Source organism: Myotis davidii, unplaced genomic scaffold (assembly GCF_000327345.1).
Source record: "Myotis davidii unplaced genomic scaffold, ASM32734v1 scaffold30, whole genome shotgun sequence".
In the NCBI taxonomy this organism is placed as follows: Eukaryota; Metazoa; Chordata; class Mammalia; order Chiroptera; family Vespertilionidae; genus Myotis; species Myotis davidii.
The window spans coordinates 2,352,544-2,373,246 of NW_006282874.1; the positions used below are offsets into that span (position 1 = coordinate 2,352,544).

Sequence of the window (20,703 nt, forward strand, 5' to 3'; positions counted from 1 at the left end):
GGAGGTCTGCACACACATACACACCACACACACACAGACACACACGCACTGACACACAGAGCTCCCTCCCCTCTGCAGCAGGCCAGCCGCCTCTCCTCATCCGGAGGGATTCAGGGGAATGAGCAGCCCTGCCCCTTCCCGGGGACACTTCCTCTATCTGAGCACCAGACATGAGAATGAAGCTGCAGAGCGTGTGCTGCATGGAGGGGATCCCCCTTAGCCCGACTTCTGGAGAAAATGGCATCATTGCCATTCAAGGAACAGATCCCTGTGGCACCAACAGCTTCCGTGCCCCTGCCTCCACTTCCCTCCCTGCCCAGAGTGGTCCCAGCTCCAGGCGAAATCCCACTCCTCCACTCTTTCATTGCGTCAGATCCCGAGCCACACACAAAACCCTAAATGACTGGCTTCTTGCCCAAAGCAGGAGTCCTCCCACCTCCGCCTCTGAGGAACAGAGAAAGGAAGTGCAGGGCTTGGGGGCGGGAGGGCACGGAAGAGGAAGGAGGAGGGGTAGAAGCAGGAAGGATGGTGAACCAGCACTAACAGGGCTCCTGCCATCTGCCAGGCAGTGTTCCAGGCCTGGGATCGAAGGAAGAGTAAGAGGAGACCTGTGCCTGGTCCTCCGAAGGAGAGGGCAGGGGCGGGGGAGCAGGAAACAGACGGTCCGTGGGAGGTTCTCACCTCCTGTGGGATCAGGAGAACTGAGGCAGCAGGCAGCCCAGCTGGGCAGGCAGGAGTGGGTGCGCTCTGTCCTCAGAGGCTTGGATGGTGTCGGGGTGACCACTTTGTGTGACCCAAGCCCAGAAAACCCCAGACAGGGCGTCAGCTGAGTAATATGACCAGAGATGGGGGCTTAGGAGAGGCTTGGAGACGGGAACCTTTTGTCCCACTGAGGATGGCATGGAGTCAGTGAGAGAGCGGGGAGGGGCAGGGGACCCCACCGAGCCGGCTGCAGGGGGTGGAGGGCGAGCAGAGGCTCTGGGATGAGACAGGGCTGCCTGGGGACCGGCTGGCGGGGCAAGAGGCTCAGGGCCGGACCCGCTGCTGCACATCCGGGCTCTGCTGGTTATTCATGGGGGAACCTGGGCCTGTGGCTTAACCTCGGTCTCCGCATTTGAGAACATCGCAGATGGTGATGGCAGCGTCATTCTCACAGAGCCGCTGGGGGTCAGATGCAAGACTTAGCTGTCCACCGAGCACAGCACGTGCCTGGCCAGGCCAGGGGGAGTGTCGGGGAGCCCTGAGCTGTTGCCAGGGGCGAGAGCACTATGGATGCTCTGAGCTTCTCTCGGTCACAGGCAGGTCACGGGCGTGGGTTTGGAGTCACCGGCAGGGTCCGAGGGGCTCATAGGGGAAGGAGCCGATACCCGTAATGTTTCGGTGATGAGGGTGCCTCTCCTTCCCCCGTGGGGTGCTCCTAGATTCTTAGAAACGGAGGGGGCTTTGGAGCTGGCTAGGAGGGGAGCCTGAGTAGGGGGGCTGGAGCCCCTCACCTTTAGCAAGAGCGCTTGGCTTCACGGGGCCTGCGGCTGGCGCTGGAGGGTGTGGGAGCATCTTGGAGAGTATGCACATCCGGCTTGGAAGGGCACCTCACAACCACCGCCTCTGCATTCCCAGGAACCCACTGGCCTGGGGAAACCGAGGCCGCAAAGCCCACTCCAGCTCCTGCTCCCCCAAGAGATGGAACAAGAAACCGAGCGCATCACTCACTGGACTGCGCTGCCAGGCGAAGGGCGTCCTCGCTGCCGCCCAGAAACTGCTGGGAGAAGGCCTCCCGGGGTGGGGAGCCGGGGGGCAGGCCAAGCTCCTCGTTGCTCAGCCGGATGCCCGTGGCCGCCAGCAAACTCTCCCCCAGAGGGAACCAGGAGCTGTTGGAAGCCAAGACCACCTCCTCCGAGTCCGCGATGAACTGCAGAGCACGCAGCTGCGCGTCGGTGCAGGAGCCGGGACCTGGGAAAGGAAGACACTGCAGGCAGGTGCGTCCCACCTACGGCCCCCTTGACCCCTCTGCAGTGTGCACACACATGCATGCATGCACATGGTTGCCTCAGCTGTTTGCTTCCCACCAGCTCCTTCCACAACCTGGAATGTTCTTTCCGTTTTGTCCCCACGATCTCATTCACTCAGCATTGATGGGGGACCTACTATGGAAGGAGGTTAATCATCGCTAGTGTCTGCTCCCCTCCAGGCTCTGGACTAGGCACGGGCACTCAGACCAGCTCATTTAACCTATGCCGCAGCCGACAGTGACGTGTTGACTTCGAGGGTTGGCCTTTCTCTAGAACTTGACATGTGAATGCCCAGGCATGGCAGCTCTCATGCACATCTGTTACCAAACCTTCTACAAGCCTCACCTCGGCCAACAGCCAATGTTCGGCTTTTCACGCTCCCCAGGAAGGTCTGGGCGATGCTGAGCACTGCCTCAGTGACCGGACAGACTGGATTGGACTTGAACTGCTAGAACTACCTGTACCAGCAGCAAGGCTGGCTGGAGATTCCACTTGGACAATAGCAGCGATGAAACTGCCTGGGCGTTGCCTCCAGCCGCTGCTGGCAGGTCCATCGGGCGAAAGGCCTTTGGGTTTGACACTGACTCAGCCTCGTTCTGCTTGTGCCTCACACACGGCAGGCAGCTCTCTCCCAGGGCCCTGTCGTCAGCCTGGACCTACAGACCTCGGTCGGCAGCTCTCCTATCGGTCCTCTCGTTCACTCCCTCAAGCCCATTTAAAGCGCTGGAAGGCGGAGGCACCTGCTGAGGTCCCGAGCACCCAGCAGTGTCCTTGTAAGTAACAAGTCCATCATAAGAGGAGTTGGTTGGCCCTTGCCTGTTTGGCTCAGTGGGTAGAGCGTCGGCCTGAGCACTAAAGGGTCCTGGGTTCAATTCCAGTCAAGGGCATATGCCTCGGTCGCAGGCTTGATCCCCAGTGTGGGGCTTGCAGGAGGCAGCCAGTCAATGATTCTTTCTCATCGTTGATGTTTCTGTCATTCTCTCCCTCTCCCTTTCTCTCTCTAAAATCAATAAAAATATATATATATATTTTTAAAAGTACAAATTCAGTTCCTCCCAGGGTTGAACTCACATGTGGGGACCTCACCCGGCTCGGTCCGGGTGCCCTCCCGCTCTTGACCGGCTTCGTCCACACACCAGCAGGTCCGCAGGTCCAAGTGCGCCAACGGGGCGCTGAAGTCCGAGTAGGGCCCTGGGTACCGGCGGAGCTGGCCGCGTAGGATCTGCCAGAAGAGGTAGGGCTCCAGGAGGACGTTGCCCCCGGGCCGGGTCCGGTTCCCATCCAGCACGGCCGGTGGGACCTCGCCGAGAGAGGAGTACCTGGCCAGCCCGGGGAAGACGCCCTGCTGGCCGGCCTCGTACAGACTTTGCAGGAAGCGACGGAAGCTGCCAGAGGCTGCGTCCCTGTAGCTCAGGACCTTCGTGAGTAGTTCAGCCGCCGTCAGCTCCAGGCCACCGCTGTCCTGGGCCCTCCACCGTTCGTACCACTCGAAGGCCTGCTCCGGGGGCCCGTCACACTGCACGGGACTCCACCGCCCGCGGGCGCTGCACTGCGGGATGTAGACGCTGGAGAGGGCGGGCGGCAGGCTGGAGTTGGAGACCAGGGTCCGCACGGCCCCGAGGAAGGCGCGCTCGGCCCGCAGCTGACAGGGTGTGGGGCCTGGGGAGGAACAAGGAGCACAGTGTCAGGCGAAGGGACTTGGTCAGCACAGGAGACCAAGGCAGAGCCCTTAAGTGTCCAAACTCCATCTGAGCCCTTACACGGCCACAGGTCCCACCACTGGTGGACAGAGAGCACCCCCATCACTGCTCGGGGACTGTGGAGACCAGCTGTTGTCAACACTGGAGACAGCTATGGGGCAATTCCTTACAGCCAAGGAAGTCTTCCTATTCAGCTAATTGGTTAATGTTATCAAGAGTTTTCTGGCCCGGCCGGCTGGTCTCAGTGGTTGAGCATCGATCTTATGAACCAGGAGGTCACGGTTCGATTCCCAGTCAGGGCACATGTCTGGGTTGTGGGCTTGATCCCCAGTGTGGGGTGAGCAGGAGGCAGCCGATCAGTGATTCTCTCTCAACATTGATGCTCCTATCTTTCTCTCCTTCTCTCAAATCAGTAAAAATATATATTTAAACAACAACAGAGTTTTCCGGACAATTTTTAAATTAACCAGAAAATTTGGCCTCTAACAGAAGTGTGAGGCTTTGCTGTGATTGCATTCTTTTTTCTGCAATGCACTGTGTCAGGGCCCCCAGAGAGAACCGGAGATTATAGACGGAACACCCGACAGACTTACACTGCTGGGGTCGCCCAGGTGCGCTTTGAGTTCCAGGAATGGCCTGACCCTCCTCGTCCACACAGTGGCATTCGGAGTCGAAGCACTGAATGGGTAAGAAGTGGCCCTGGCGGGTACAGGAAGGCATGGACAGACTGGAGCCTGCGGGCTGGCTGCCCGCGAGGCTGAGCCGCCGAGCCCTTTGCTTCTCACACGCTGTGGGGCACCGTGGCCGTCCGCCTCTCACCCTGGAGCTGGGCAGCTCTTTGCCCTGGGAGTCCACACACCAGCACTCTCCGGCAAAGCACTGGACATCCTCATAGCTTCCTTCTGCCGTGCATGACGGGACAAAAAGGCTGCCGGGTGTTGCCTCACAGCCCTGGGAGTTGAGCACCATTCCCATCACATCACCCAAATCCCTGGCTATGTCTTCCGGCACGGACACCGCGTGCTGCAGGAACAGAAGGAATTCCGGAAGGTCCAGGAGAGAAGCGAGGGATTTCAGGGCGTTTTGGTTCTCTTGCACGTTGACCTCAAAGCCAAAGCTGCCCACAATTGTCTTATTCATAGCCCTGCCTTCCTTCGCGGCTCCGGGTGTTTCCACAGCAGGATTCGAATCCAGTCCCGCAGAGAGGAGTTTGGCTTGATTGACAAGTCCTCCTCCACCCTGGAAGCCTGGGAGGCCGAGTCGCTGGAAAAACTGACTGAAGTTAAAGCTGCCTCTTGTGCCAAGGGCTCCCGACAAGTTAAACTGGCCGACGTTCGCCAAAAATCTCCCCCCAAAGAGGTTCTGCTGCAGGCGCTTTGGGTTGGCGGTAAACTGAAGGGCAAGATGAGCCAGCTCGCGGGAGGGGAAAAGCCCTCGGATGGCTTCTGGGAGGAGACTCCCTGCGGCGGGAAACGGTGGTTTCTGGCCCTTGATGAGGGAGCGGAGGATCCCCGAGTCCACAAAGAGCTGCTTGATGGTGGGCGGGCAGGGCGGGGCCCCTCCAGCTCCTCTCCGGGGGGTCACGAAGGAGCCCCGGAGGCTGAGGTCGCCCGAGGGCCCGAAGCGGAGCCTGGACAGGGCGCGCCGCCTCTCGGAGGAGCAGGACCCGGCGCCAGCTGCACAGGGCGAGCAGAGGAAACGGGGTTAGCATCACCACCGAAAACCCGCCGCACACGTGCACCAGCATCCTGGGCTGGAACGTCTCCCTCCTCCCTCGCCCCTCATTCACGTCCACCTGGGGCCTTGGAACTTGATCTCGTGGGGAGAGAGGGTGTTGGGGATATGACTAGTCAAGATGAAGTCTTACAGGATTAGAGAGGGCCCTGCATCAATGGCTGGAGTCCTGCCCAGAGGACACGTGATGAGATGGACAGACACACAGGAAGAAGCCACGCGAGGGCAGAGACTGGGAGAGTGCGGCCGGCTGGGGCCGAGGCCTCACAAGGACGGGGCAGGAAGGATGCTTCCTGGGCACCGTTAGCGAGAGCGCAGCCCTGCCACCCAGCCTCCAGGACTGAGAGAGAGTAAGTGTCTGTTGTTTAAGCCACCCAGTGCGTGGTCTTTGGGGGCAGCAGCCCTAGGCGGCAGGTACACCAACCAATTCCTATTTTTAATGCAGCCGGTTTCCGGCACACTCCCGCTGGAACCCTGCGTGGACTGAGTGCTTCATTATCTGCTCTTCGTGTGGCCGCCTAATTCTTCTTTGTGGGTAGCCTCGTCTCGGCTGGCTAGTGTATAGTCTCTTTGAGGATAAAAAGCCTATGTAAGTGCTGTTAGTATTTCCTACAATAAACATCTTTCTGTGCTGCAATATGTACTGTTATGCTATGTCATAGGAGAGATGATCGGTCCTGTAATGTAATAGAACGATGCACGATTGGTAAACCCACTTCGCACACCTTCTTCTAGGTTTCTTGACCTTCCTTTGAAATTACTCATTAAATAGTGATCAACTCAGTCAACACCGTGCGTGGCCGGGTCATTCTATCTGAATATCCTAGGATGACTGCAATCATGTTTAGAAGAGTTAGTTTAAATTCGAATTCCAGTGTCTCAGTTACGTCCTGGAGTGGGTGGTCTGGAGAAACAAAATAGTAGGACCTGAGGAGACCCCAATAGGACACCCTCGATGGGAGACCCACCGCAAGGCAGCGCCGCGTCCTGCCGCCGAGTCCCCACGACCTCCTTGCCCTGGGCATCTGCACACCAGCACGGGCCTCCCCTCTGGCACTGCACCGCCTCGAAGTCCCCATTTCGGTGGCAGCTTGGGACGTAGGCGTGACCGAAGTCGTTCGCTGTGAACCGCTACACTTCACACTTCGTGGGGCCTGGAGGAAATCCATGGGGGAGAGAGAAGACAGGCAACAGCCCCTGGTGGGCGCACAGCACGCATTCTGCTTGCTGGTGACATTCACGCCCCCCATACTCTGCAGGAACAACCATGTGACTACAGCCATGAAGACCACAGCCATGGATACCTCAGCCACAGGGACCACAGCCACAGGTACCACAGCCACAGAAACTGCAGCCACAGGGACCTCAGCCACAGGGGCCACAGCCACGGAGACCTCAGCCACAGGGAGCACAGCCACAGAAATTGCAGCCATGGGGACCACAGCCACTTGCAGACCCCAGAGCTTCCCTCCCGGCAGCAGCAGGGGCATCTGTCGCTTGCTGGTGACTCACATCGGAACCTGCCGGAAAGAACGAGCTGAAGGGCGAGGAAGCGCCTCTGCAGGATCCGGTACAGGGTGGTGTCCGTGAAGGTGGGCGCGAGGGCCAGCCCGGCGAAAATGGTGTCGTAAATGTCATCGAGCAGCAGCTCCAGACCTGAGCAGAGACAGTGTCAAGGTGCAGCTTCCTCCCCAAAGGGGGTCCTGATCTCGCTACGTACATGGGTAGGAAGAGGACCAGAGCTGCCCTGGCCGGTTGCTCAGTGGTTAGAGAGTCATCTGCAGACCGAAGGGTCGCAAGTTCGATTCCCGGTCAAGGGCACATACCTTGAGTTACAGGCCCGATCCTTGGCCTGCCCGGTCAGGCCCACGCGGGAGGCAACCAATGGATGGGTGTTTCTTTCTCCCCCTCCTCTCCCTCCCTTCCACTCTCTCTAAAATCCAGGTGAGGATTTAAAAAAAAAAAAAAGAGGACCAGACTAGAGCCTTCACCGGCATCAAGTGGGCATGAGACCTGAACCAGCCCTTACTGGTTCCTAAGCTAGGGCTGTGGGTACCACTGTGCAGGCTGCTCACACCCACGGAGCTTGATGCGAGAGAGGAGACGGAGCCCATCTGCTCCTCCACTGGCCCCACGCAGAGCTGCCTCTGCCAGGAGGGGGCGCCTCTCCCGTGCCCACAAAGGGGCCCCGCGGGCCAGAGCAGCCGTGCTCAGAGCACCATGCTGGAATTGCTAGCCATGCCCCTCAGACACAGGACAGCCTGTCCAGGGCACAGGCCGCACGGCTCCCTCCGCTCTGCCGGTATTGAGGTGGCGGCCCTCAGACCTGGCGATGCCACCCTCCCCTGGGATGGCCTGAGGCGCGCTCACCTGTCTCAGCCAGTTCCCGCCCTTGACTGTCCACGCAGTAACAGTACCCGGACACCTCCGGGAACCTTCTCCGGAAGGCACTGAACGTCAGGAAAGCGTCTGGAAACCTGAAGGGGTAGGACATGGACAGTCACCATTTCTTAAAAGGCAACCCATGGCGAACAGATGTGGGAAAAGGCACCTCTGACCATTCATCTAGTGCCAGCGGCTCCGGGCTTCCTGCGGGGATTGTGAGTCTTTCCTAAATCGGTGTTACCGGCCTGAGCTGTGCCTAGCTGTCCTCTACCCACTGGCCGTCTTCCTCACTCGTGGCACTCGACCGATTTACACCCGAGCCCGTGTCTCGCAGCATCGGGAGGAACACAGGTAATGCACGTGGCCTGAACGCGTCCCCTCCTAGAACGTGACTCTGGAGGCGCAAGGCCCAGCTGCCGTGCACACGTGTGGCACAGGGCGATGACCTCATCTGGGAGATCAAACAGCTTCGGGGCCTTCAGGGTCTGTTGAGAGCTTGTCAGGGAGCCAGATCCCCCCACAGGAAGTTCCTGAGTAGGACATTTCCCAGGCCCCCAGCTTGCAAAAACGCAAAATCAATATGACATCACTCACGAGGGCGAGCCGACCCTTTCCGAAGGCTGAGGAAAAGCGTACGTAACTCACGTCTGACCTGGCAACTGCTACGGGGCTAACCGGCTGCGTTCCCACCGGGACGTCATCTGAGACGCCGGTGATGCAAAGCCACAGGCAGGCGTCCTTCCCATAGTCAGTGACTTAGCAACCGGAGGGCTTGCTGCTGCTTTAGGCAATGCTGAGGGGTTCGTCTTACGCCCCAGGGAGCGGGTCCCCAAGGCCTGAGCCTGATGTGCTTCCACCTGTGTCTGGGGATCTATCCCCAAACCGTCAGCACCCAGAGTCTGCGGCTGTGGCATCAGCCTGGCAATCTACTGGAGCCACATCCGTGCCCGGGGATAGGAAAATGAAGAGTAAATCGGAGTAAACCCCCTCGATGGACGTGTACGGAACATCGTGTGAAAAGGGTAGAGTGTGCAATGGCCTGTACATACACCCGCTGGGACAGGCATGTAACTGAACCAGGCCTGGGAGGCGATGTATTGTGCAGAATCTGCTCGCAGCCTGAACGTTAATTTGAGTGGATATGAATATGCAAAAAGAGCCTAGGAAAGTGCTACAGAATTATGGACTTGCTCCATGTTGTTGGTCTATGATTGTGCGTGCGTTATAGACATCACAGACAGAAGTTACAGACAAAGGACTGCTACAGTTCGTGAGTAATGCTTAATAGAAACTGAACGCTCATTTTGCCCAGCTGGAGGTGTAGAATAAAAGCTCATTCTTTGGAACCTGGGATGATTCCATTCTCAAAGGGCTTTTCGTAGCATAAGCATGACTTCCGTTCATTCAGCCACTGCTCTGTAAAAGATGATCTGCAAAATGTCAAATATATCAACTTGCTCATACGCGAGGATATTGGGATTCAGAGTAAAGAAGGATCGGTTCAAGGTCACCCGGCCACGACCAGGGGCCAGGGACCCTCGTCCACTGCTAAACTTGTTCGACAACGGCAGCGCGGAGGATGGAGAGCTGCCACTGCGACAGGTCAGGGTCCTGAGGGCGCCCTGCCTGCTCTGCATTCGTGTCCGAATATAAGTTCAAGAAAGTGCAAGCTCTGAACCTTCCCTGAGTTCCTTCTCCTGAAATCCAATTGGATAGGCAACTGGATATCAGAACCGGTACCACCATCTGTGAATGTGGGACTCCTCCCCCAGCACAATCATCGTCACCAAGCTTGTTTATTGGCTGCTTCTGCCATTGTCATTGGCAGGGTCTTTGAGCCATCTTCATCCCACCCAGGGCCCGAGGGCCTCGGCCACGCGTTCACCTCCCTCTCACTGATCCTCCACCTTCCTCTGCCACCCCAAGAAAAGCCAAACTCACCCTACACTCTCCCTCTCCCTCGCCCTCCCTCTCTCTTCCTCCACCAAGTCCTGTGGATTTCACCTAGCAAACACTCCTCCAAACGCGCTATGTCTCTCCACTCTCCTCTCCGTCAGCCACTCTAGCCCAAGTCATCCCCTCTCTCCTGGTCCAGTCCCCGAGCCCCCAAACTCCCAGAGTCGCCTCCCAGCACCCACTCTGCTTTGCCCCAACCCCAGTCCATTCTTTTCTAAGTCCAACTACGATGGTTATTAAGATATTCCCACCCGCCACCCCAGGCTCAAAGTCCGTGGTGCAATAGTGGGGAGGAGCATATTTTACGACAGAAAGCGCCCCCTGCTTATCTGAATTGAGGTATAACTGGCCATCTGTGCTTTTTTATCTGGCAACCCTGGGTGCTAAGTCTAGACTTTCCATGTGGCCTCCCTGGCTCCTGCCACTGCGCCCCGGGGAGTCGCTGGGCCCAGGGTTGCTTATCAGAAAATTCCTGAATATGGCTGGGCTTCCAGTAACCAACTACCTGACCCTTCCCATGACCTTCCTAAACCAAACGCACTCTGAGACTATATGCTTGCGTACAAAAAAGAGGATCCCATTTCAGGAGTGCATTTTGTTTTGTCTTAAACAATGGATGCTTAGTCCTCAACTTTTGCATTTAACTCGACTGCCCTCTGGTGGAAGGAGCTGTGAATTGCGCCTCAAAGTGGCACCAGCAAAGTTCTCGGGTGGAGGGAGTGTAAACCTACCTTGTAGGCCTACTGTGTGCCAGGCTCTATGCCACGCCCTGTAGGGGAAATAGATGGATCGAGGTTGTGTGGGAGAGTAAAAGAAGCCAGACTGGCCGTGCTTCTTAGAGGGGGTTCCTTAACCTCTGGTGTTTCAATTCCTCATGTGTACGCTAGAGACCGTGAATATCCATCTGATTTTCCTTGTAAGGATTAAAGTGGGCTGAAGGATGTCAATTCCCTGTATGAGGCAAGCACCCACTTGAACTTGAACTGAGCACGCACTGGTTTGCATCAATGAGCACCACTGAATCAGACTCTGTGGAGTTGCTTATGTGCGCACAGGCAGGCCACTCCCTGGGCCTGCGTGGGGGTGGGGGAACCTAATCTACATGTGCTGAAGTTGGATTATACACTATTAATTCCCTAGAAATGCATCATATTTACAGTTTTCACAGTGGTTTCACAGACGAGGTTTCATCGGGTCTTCATCACACCCTAAGAAGCATGGAGCTGTCCCCATTTTACAGATGGGGAGACTGAGGCTCAGAGAGGGTAAGGGACTAGGTCGCTTTGCCAAACACTGTCAGAGTCCGGATGAGAGTCACCAGGACCAATGCTACGGGGCCAGGCAGGTATTGCAGACGGACGGGGCAGGCAGCGCGAACACCGGGAGCACCGCAGGGTGCGTGCTCCGTCCAAAAGCAGCATTTCCGGCCCGTTTCCTGGAGCCGCGGGAGGACGCACACAGCCCCCACCTTGTTCCTCAGAATCAGGAACTCGGAATTTCGCATGTCATGTTGAACAAGTGAAACCGCTGGTGTTCAGCTATTTTTACCTACACGAACAGAAACTTGAGGGTTCAACTTAAAACTCCCCAGTTCTTCAATTACCCTGCAGCTCCCACCACAGCACAGCCCGAGGCCCCCCCATCTCACACAGGGAAAGAAACGGGCTGTTTGGAGACAGCCACATAAAGGCTCGCTCCTCCAAGAGAATTCCCACCAGTATTCTCAGCCTAATATGCTCAGTTATTTTTACTCTAGTCCCCCCTGATCCCTGGGGGCTACGTCCCAAGACCCTCAGGGGATGCCTGAAACCACAGAGCGGCAAACCCTATCTCTATACCATTTAGACTGCTTTTTCCTACACAGACACACCTGTGATAAAGTTTAAATGCTGAAGCAGGCACAGAAAGAGAGGCACAGAAAGCAGCGAGTCATGAAGTAGGACAACTGTACGGATACACTGCGGTCAAGGCCCTGTGGGCGTCTACCTGGACGGCGCTCACCTTCTTGTTTAAGGGAGACCTTGCCGGCCTCTCCGGGGCGGGCCTGGACCGCCAGCATCACTGCTCTTGCGCTTTGGTACCGTTAATAAATAAAATCGGGGCGACTTGCCACCAGCCACCAGGACACCACGACAGGGTATCGATCTGATAGCTACTGTGGCTCCTAGGTGCCCGCGGGCAGAGCAGCAACGGTGACCCTGGACGCAGGGCTGAGTCACGTCCGAGTGGACTGCGAGACTTCCTCACGGGACCCAGAGCGCCGTGCAATTTGCAACGTGTGAATTGTTGACATTTCATATTTTTTGGACTGTGGTGGACCTAGAGTTATTGTTTTGTTTTGTGTTAATGCTCCCCTGAGGATATTTTTCCATTGATTTTTAGAAAGAGTGGAAGGGAGGGGGAGAGACACACAGAGAGAAACATCCATGTGAGAGAGACACATTGATTGGTTGCCTCCCCATGGAGCCTGCCACCGAGGTATGTGCCCTTGCCCAGAATTGAACCCAAGACCCTTCAGTCCATGTGCCCACGCTCTACCCACTGAGCAAAACTGGCCAGGGCGGACCTCGAGTAACTGAAACCTCAGAAAGCAAAGCTGCGGATAAGGAGGGTCGGCGGCATTCAGAAGGGCCCAACTCTCCCCCCTCTCCGCCCCCCCACCCCCACCCCCCTGCCCCGGGGCCTTCACAAGAATGGGGAGGTGATCTGATGACTTGGCCGAGATCCACCCTGCGCCTCCCTTTTGAGGTTTGCTGTTTACATCTCCAGACTTACTTGTAAGCACATGGATAGACAATTCCCAGAAAAGCACAGACATGACCGTGCCCGTGCTTCTCACAGCGCCGTCTGCCGCTGCTGCTGATCCCTCCCCACAGGAGCCCAGCCCGCCTGCCTGTGTCCCCACCCGGCTCGCGCCCATTCACAGCACTGCCTGTGCTCCACAGCCACAGGATAACCATCCATGCAGATGTGCCCACGAAAGGACCCGTTTGCTGGTGTGTTTTCTAAAAACTGAATCAGCCTGGTCAGCGACTCAGTGGTGGAGCGTGGACCTGTGAACCAGGACGTACGTCACAGTTCGGTTCCAGGTCAGGGCGCACGACCGGGTTGCGGGCTCCATCCCCAGTAGGGGGTGTGCAGGAGGCAGCCGGTCAATGATTCTCTCTCTTCGTTGATGTTTCTCTCTCTCTCTCTCTCCCTTCATCTCTGAAATCAATTAAAAAAAAAATTAAATAAATAAATAAATAAATAAATACTAAGTCCTACCCTGCTATCCGTACCCTGTACCTTGTAGCTGCGCATGCTACGCTGCAGAACCCTCAACCCTTGAGCTGGCGCAGTTCCGATGCGTTCTGCTCAACGCCACATAAACATTTACGGTGGGGACCGCGGGGGTCTCAGTCACTTGGTTCCCAGGTTTCTGCTCCGATGGAAACCGATGCAGGAGACCTCCTAGTACCTGTGTCCTCACCTTCCGGCGTTTTTACTCCCGCCGGCTGGCTGGGCCCGAGGGTTCATGCATTTTAATTGGCATAGCGGCTGTCAGCGTGCTTTGTCCACAATGCGGCCGCCCTTCAGATGTCCTTCCGCCGCACAGGAAGCCCGGCCTGCCTCTCTGATCCCCACCAGGCCGAGTGCATGACACCTCACAGCACCGGCCCCCAGATGAGGGACGGGCGCGCCCGAGGCCGGCTCCCCTTACCTGTTGTAACCGTGGACCAGGTCGAAGACCATCATGTCCGTGGTGTTGACAAACTTGCACTGCACGGGCAGAAACCCGCCGTCCGGAGAGCACTGGGGGGGCGACTTGTCCCCCACTCCGTGCAGAAGGCGGCGGTTCCGGATCTCACAGCTCCTGGGACCTAGACGTTTCCAAGGAGAAATGCTCACGTCTCCTGTATGAACAGGTGCATGTGCTTCTGCAGTCCACAGGCCGAGTCACGCACCCGCGTGACAGCTGAGACCCAGACAGGGGCCCAGGTCACCGAGATCCTGCGATGTTCCTGAGCACCAGCCGGCGAGTACTGATCCCCCACCACCACGTGAAACGTTAGACCAGTGGTTCTCAGCCTGCTGGCCCTTTAAATACAGCTCCTCATGTGGTGACCCAACCATAACATTATTTTCGTTGCTACTTCATAACTGTAATGTGGCTACTGTGACGAATCGTCATGTAAATATCTGATATGTAGGAGGGTCTTAGGCAACCCCTGTGAAAGGGTCGTTCGACGGCCAAAGGGGTCGCGACCCACAGGTTGAGAACCACTGCATTAGACAGAATCAGCAGGGCCCGGCTGATGGGCTCCACGGTTGAGCATCAACCTAGAAACCAAGAAGTGGCTGGTTCCACCCCCAGGCAGGGCACGTGCCCAGGTTGCGGCTCGATCCCCAGTGGGGGATGTGCAGGAGGCAGCCGATGATGTTGCTCTCTCATCGTTGTTTCTGTCTCTCTAACCCTCTCCCTTCTTCTCTCTATACAAATCAATAAAAACGTATTTTAACAAAATAAAAAATATAAGCGTGGAACAGACTCGAACCTCAAAGGGAAGGTGGCGAAGGTGTTTGGGTGGGAAGTGATCAACCAAAAACCTTGGATGTTTACATGCAGAGCCCACGGACACAGACAATAGGGTGGTGAAGGCCTGGGGCGGGGGCAGGGCAGGCTAGAAAGGGTCAATAGGGGTGGAGGGAGAGGAGGCATATGTAATACTTTCAACAATAAAGATTTTAAAAGATAATAATAATAAATAAAGGCCATTAGACTTTTTTTTTTAAAAGAAGTCATAAGATCTTCCCTAAAGGCTTTCATCTCTGCACCGAGGGCCGGGCCCTCTGCCCTTGTCCCGTGGGGAGAGCACACCCCTTCCCCGGGGAGCTTGGGGACTTACATCTCGTGGGCCTGCCCCGCTGGCGGGTCCCGTACACCTCCATGCCCTCCGTGTCCACACACCAGCACTGCTCCCGCCGCACGTCACACTGCACCGGTGCGTACTCCCCCGAATCCTGGCACTGAGGGAGGTAGGAGGCGGTCGTGCCGTTGAGGTAGCCGCTCAGCAAGACCTGCTGCCGGTGCAGCTGGCAGAAGGACAGGCCTGTGGGTGAGGGGCAGCGTCAGATCTCAGCCCGGACTTCCCGGCCTCCCGAGAGGTTGCACAGGCCGTGGATGCTCAGCACACTGGGGGCAGGCTCAGGGCCAGCGTGTCCGCCTCTACCCCGGGATTCCTTCCAGCATCCTGCGGCCGAGGCCGGGAAGGGCAGGCTGCCCCCTGCCCGTCGGTCTCCCCGACACCCCGCCGCCTGGTGCTGCAGAGGTGGGTGTGGATGGGGTACAGGCCTGGCTGTGAACAGAGCTTGTCTCCCTCCAAATTGCCCCGCGGGCTTGCTGTGCAGCCTGGGGGCAGTCGCTTCCCACTCTGTGCCTCCCTCTCCTCATCGATAGACTTATCAGAAAGTCCATGTGCCTTCCTCGGCGAGAGGAGGAGGAGTGACAGATGATGGCTGCCCCCACCGAACACCCCAGTGCGCCAGGGGTTGTACACGTGTGTTAACCCTCCCACACCCGTGAGGCTAATCCTGTTCCCGGTACAGACGAGGAGCCGCAGCACCGTGGGGCGTGGGGCCTGGGGCTTGGCCAGTGTCATCCAGGGAGTGTCAGGAGCCAGCCTGCTCCCCAGCCAGCGGGCCAGCCCCGAAAGGCCAGCGCCCAAGTCCCAGCTCTCCTCCTCGACAGGATCGCTGGTCCTAGACTCAATCTCACCGTTTAAAGATGACCTAAAAAAACTGTTTAATTAAATTTAAAGAAAAAAAAACCCTAGCTGTTTTGGCTCAGTGGATAAAGCATCAGCCCATGAGATGAAGGGTTGTGGGTCAGTTCCAGTCAAGGGCACGTACCTGGGTCGCAGGCTCGATCCCAGCCCTGATCAGGGTGTGTGCAGGAGGCAACCCATCAATGTGTCGCTCTCACATCGATGTTTCTCTCTGTCTCTCCCCCTTCCTTCTACTCTCTCTAAAAATCAACGGAAAAATATCCTCGGGTGAGGACTAACTAACCAACTAACTAAATGTGGCCAGCTTAAGCTGATCCTTGTTTTAGGCTTACCTCAGTCATGCCCCAAACAGGGGCTGTTAATTTGAGTTCTCATCATAGTCGCTATTTTAACAGGGAAGCTGTTCCCCAAGCCTCAAATCTCAGAAACACTCAGTGAGGCACGTTTGGGCTGCCCAAGCTGCTCTCGGGGTCACAGCCTGGAATGTCTGCTCACAGCGGGACCGAGGCCCAGGCCCTGGCACAGGGGGACTCAGCACCCACTTGCTCACCAAGTGCCTTGATGGTCCCACATGATTGCACAGGGGCCCTGCGGGACACGGGCCCGGCGTGCAGGACTGTCGGCCTCACGCCAGGAGCACCAGCAGCCCAGAGGGACACGGGCCTGGTCACGTGCCACGCCCAGAGCTTTCCCAGGTGTGTGTGGCCCTAGCCAGCCCCCCTCCCATGGGACACCCCGTCACCCCCTTGCACACTTACACGCCATGGGCCGCCCGGGCTGCCTGCTGCCAGCCACCTCCCTGCCGTCGGCGCTCACACACCAGCAGGAGTAGCCGTCACTCCGGCACTGGACGGTCCTGAGGCGGGAGACACCGGCGTGGACACATGAGGGCTCCCGAAGCCGCGCCCAGCTCCCTGCCCTCGACCTCCCCTCTCCCTGGCTGTGAGGTGTGTGATGAGGGAGAAAGGGAGTGGGGGTGAGGAGGGAGCGGGGGTGGGGGGTGATGGGACTGCAAGCTCTCCTCTCCTGGCTCGCTGACCCCTGCAGCCTCGTCACCCCTGTTCTAGCCCCAGGGGGAGGACGAGGTGGTTTTTAAGGCCCTTCGGACCCTGCGCGTCCACGTGGCGAGGGAGGGAGCCCTTACTGGAAGCTGCCGTCCTCGGCGCACTGGGGCACGTGGCTGGCTCGCTCCCCGGAGGCCCTGGCCCTCTGCAGCTCGCAGGGACGGAGCGGCTGGGCGTCCACCTGGTACTCTGCAGAGAGGGCACATCAGTATGTGGCCTGGACCCCGGAACCAGGACGGGTCCGTAGGCACAGGGTCTTATTTCTGGCATCACCACCAACCATGAGGTCCCAACCCACAATGTTTCAACTGATCACACTTTTCCACGTATGACAGGAGCTCATTTAATTCTCAACAAAAACCTGGGAGGGGCGGAGGGGGGGTGGATCTCCATTCTGTCCACGTGACACTGAGACCAGGAGGGGAAAGGACCTGCTCAGGGCCACACAGCTGCCGAGAGAAGGGTTCAGGGCAAACCGTGGAAGTCACACAGGAAGTGGCGCTGCGCCCAGGACGCGGGTGCATGCCCCCACGGGTAGGTTTCACACTACCTGCTGACTGCCCCACACCTGATGACCTGGGCCTCGAGACAGTTAAGAAATAAAACGCTGTCCCTGTCGAAAGCTTGCTAACAGCGGCCTGGCCGGAGTGGCTCAGGGGCTGAGCATCAGCCTATGAACCACGGGCCTCGAGACAGCTAAGAAATAAAATGCTGTCCCTATCGAAAGCTTGCTAACAGCGGCCCGGCCGGCGTGGCTCAGGGGCTGAGCATCAGCCTATGAACCAGGAGGTCATGGTTCCATTCCTGGTCAGGGCACAGGCCTGGGTTGCAAGCTCGATCCACGGTGTAGGGCGTGCAGGAGGCAGCCGATCCATGATTCTCACTCACCCTTGATATTTCTATCTCTGTCTCCCTCTCCCTTCCTCTCTGAAATCATAAAAATATATTTTTTCAAAATTCGCTAATAGAACGGGGTGTGGGGAATTAGAATGACATTAGGAAGATGGTGTTTCCCATCTCCTGTGCACCAATCACGAGCTAAGTGACCTTAGACCAGTGATGGCGAACCTATGACACGCGTGTCAGAGGTGACACACGAACTCATTTTTTTGGTTGATTTTTCTTTGTTAAATGGCATTTAAATATATAAAATAAATATCAAAAATATAAATCTTTGTTTTCCTATGGTTGCAAATATCAAAAATTTTCTATATGTGACACAGCACCAGAGTTAAGTTAGGGTTTTTCAAAATGCTGACACGCCGAGCTCAAAAGGTTCACCATCACTGCCTTAGACAGTTGAGACCTCCTCTCAGAACCTCTGTCTCTTCATCTAGAAAGGAAAAAGCAAATAAGTGACCTGGGGACACTGCAGGGATTAATGAGACCAAGGATGTGCAAAGGCCCTGGGGCAGAGCCTGGCTGGCTGAGGGGCTCTGGCCTCCTCCTGCTGCTCCATGGCCTTGGGGGGGGAACTCACCAAAGATGTTGGCTGACACCAGGCAGGCGGAGGCCAGCAGGCCAGAGATCCACAGGGCCAGCGCCATCCTGGGCCCTTCAGGGGGTGAAGGGGTAGAGGCGCTCTGCCCCCGGGCTCTGGCCAGGGAGCCTTTATGGAGCTGCTGTGCCCACTGCCCCCGCCCACGGGCACTCAGGAGAGCAGCGCCGCCCTGTCTCCTCTGCTGCGCACAAGGGCTCCTCCACCCACGTCTGCTCCCCGAGGACACTCGTGTGGCCAGTCGCGGGTGAGAGTCTTGCTGAGGACATGGGAGTGCAGAAGAGGGTTGGGTGGCTTCCAAGTTCATCTTTACACAGAAAAGACGAAGCTCAGGGCTTTGTGGGCCACAGGCTCAGCCCCACAGGGAGAAAGCAATCCCCCTTCCTTGCTTCCATCCCCCCCCCTCCCTCCTTCCCTCCTTCCCTCGTCCCTCCTTCCCTCCATCCCTCTACCAGTGTTTGTTAAGAGCCCATCAGTAGCAGACAGGAGCCAGGCAGTGAGGGGGTGGCAGAGAACAAAACAGACACAATCAGTAGCATAGGATGGCCTGGCCAGCGTGGCTCAGTGGTTGAGCATTTACCTATGAACCAGGAGGCCATGGTGCGATTCCTGGTCACAGTCAGGCACATGCCCGGGTTGTGGGCTCGACCCCCAGTATGGGGCGTGGAGGAGGCAGCCGATCAATGACTCTCTCACCATTCATGTTTCTATCTCTCTCTCCCTCTACCTGCCTCTCTGAAATCAATAAAAATATGTATTTTTTTAAAAAACACAGTATTTGTATATATAACTACTCAGTGTTGGTTACTATCTCATTTTTCTGTTTGTGATACAAACCATGGAAAGTAAAACTCAACAGTTATTTTAACTGACAGCGTGTGGCCTTAAAAACAGGTGAGAAGCCCTGTTCTGCACATCCTTCCTGAGGAATCGCGTCAGCCCACGGCTCCAACATCTCCAGCTCCAGCCCCAGCTCCAGCTCCAGCACCAGCTTCAGCTCCAGCACCAGCTCCAGCACCAGCATCACCAGCCCCAGCTCCAGCAGCAGCACCAGCACCAGCCCCAGCTCCAGCTCCAGCACCAGCACCAGCACCAGCTCCAGCTCCAGCACCAGCTTCAGCTCCAGCACCAGCTCCAGCACCAGCTCCAGCCCCAGCACCAGCTCCAACCCCAGCACCAGCCCCAGCTCCAGCACCAGCTCCAGCACCAGCACCAGCTCCAGCCCCAGCTCCAGCTCCAGCCCCAGCTCCAGCTCCAGCTCCAGCTCCAGCCCCAGCTCCTGCTCCAGCTCCAGCTTTAGCTCCAGCCCCAGCTCCAGCCCCAGCCCCAGCTCCACCTCCTGCTCCAGCTCCAGCCCCAGCTCCTGCCTCAGGTCCAGCCCCCGCACCAGAACCAGCACCAGAACCAGCAGCAGCACCAGCACCAGCACCAGCAGCAGTAGCGGGGGTGATGGGGGTGCCCCAGCCCCCTCCACCCCCTGCTCCAGCTCCAGCCCCAGCTCCTGCCTCAGGTCCAGCCCCCGCACCAGAACCAGCACCAGAACCAGCACCAGCACCAGCACCAGCACCAGCACCAACACCAGCACCATCCCCAGCACCATCCCCAGCACCATCCCCAGCTCCAGCCAGACTTGTCTGTCAAGCTTCCGGCTCCACAGATACCTCACATCCCACCTGTCCCACATGCTCCTCCTCGACATGCTACTGCTGTCCAGTAGCAAACCTGAGCGCGTCCTGAACCTCCACCCTCCCCGTCATCAGCCTCCGATCCTACAGCGAGCCGCACTCCATCCCTCGGGCACGGGCCCTCCCCTGCACCCTCGCTGCCCCTGCCTCCTTGGCCCCCCAGCCTGACCAGCTGACCAGCACAGCCTCCCCCTGGCCTCCCCACGCCCGCCCTGGCCTTGGCCAGGCTGCTTCTCAGCTGTAGGGATGGCAGATGGAGACACACTTCTTGGGTGTCAGAAGCACGGGTGGAGCTTGGCGACCTCTCAGCCTGGGGAGTGGGCATAGTGAAGAATGAGGCATGGACTTAGATCAGCGGTTCTCAACCCGTGGGTCGCGACCCCTTCGGGGGTCGAATGACCCTTTCACAGGGGTCGCCTAAGACCATCGGAAAATACATATATAATTACATATTGTTTTTGTGATTCATCACTATGCTTTAATTATGTTCAATGTGTAACAATGAAAATACATCCTGCATATCAGATATTTACATGACTATTCATAACAGTAGCAACATTACAGTGATGAAGTAGCAACAAAAATAATTTTATGGTTGGGGGTCACCACAACATGAGGAGCTGTATTAAATGGTCACGACATTAGGAAGGTTGAGAACCACTGACTTAGATGGCTGGAGAGGCTGTAAAGAAGGTGCATGAGGAAAGGCCCCCCCAGCGGCCCCTGCCGCCCCTATATGGGCAAGTTAGCCCCGGGCTGTGGGAGTAGCGCTGTCCTCACTGTCAGGACGGAGCATCACAGCTGATGGGACAGCCTCCCAGGGCGCACGCGCAGAGCAGGCCCCCAGCGGGCCCCCAGCCTGTGCCCAGTCATCCTTGCTGGCCCGGCCCCAGGAAGCTGTGAA

At 57.3% G+C, this 20,703-nt stretch overlaps 1 protein-coding gene across 1 annotated transcript in view; it reads right to left on the reverse strand.

Moving 5' to 3' along the window:
* TG (thyroglobulin) overlaps nt 1-18,163 on the reverse strand; it is a 152,913-nt gene extending 134,750 nt beyond the window's left edge. The window contains 11 exon segments of the mRNA XM_006753290.2: nt 1,711-1,950; nt 3,081-3,668; nt 4,303-5,385; nt 6,412-6,597; nt 6,956-7,099; nt 7,814-7,920; nt 13,488-13,647; nt 14,674-14,877; nt 16,311-16,408; nt 16,697-16,805; nt 18,097-18,163. Coding sequence (XP_006753353.1) covers nt 1,711-1,950; nt 3,081-3,668; nt 4,303-5,385; nt 6,412-6,597; nt 6,956-7,099; nt 7,814-7,920; nt 13,488-13,647; nt 14,674-14,877; nt 16,311-16,408; nt 16,697-16,805; nt 18,097-18,163 — 2,986 coding nt within the window.
* Between the last annotated feature and the right edge of the window lie 2,540 nt (nt 18,164-20,703).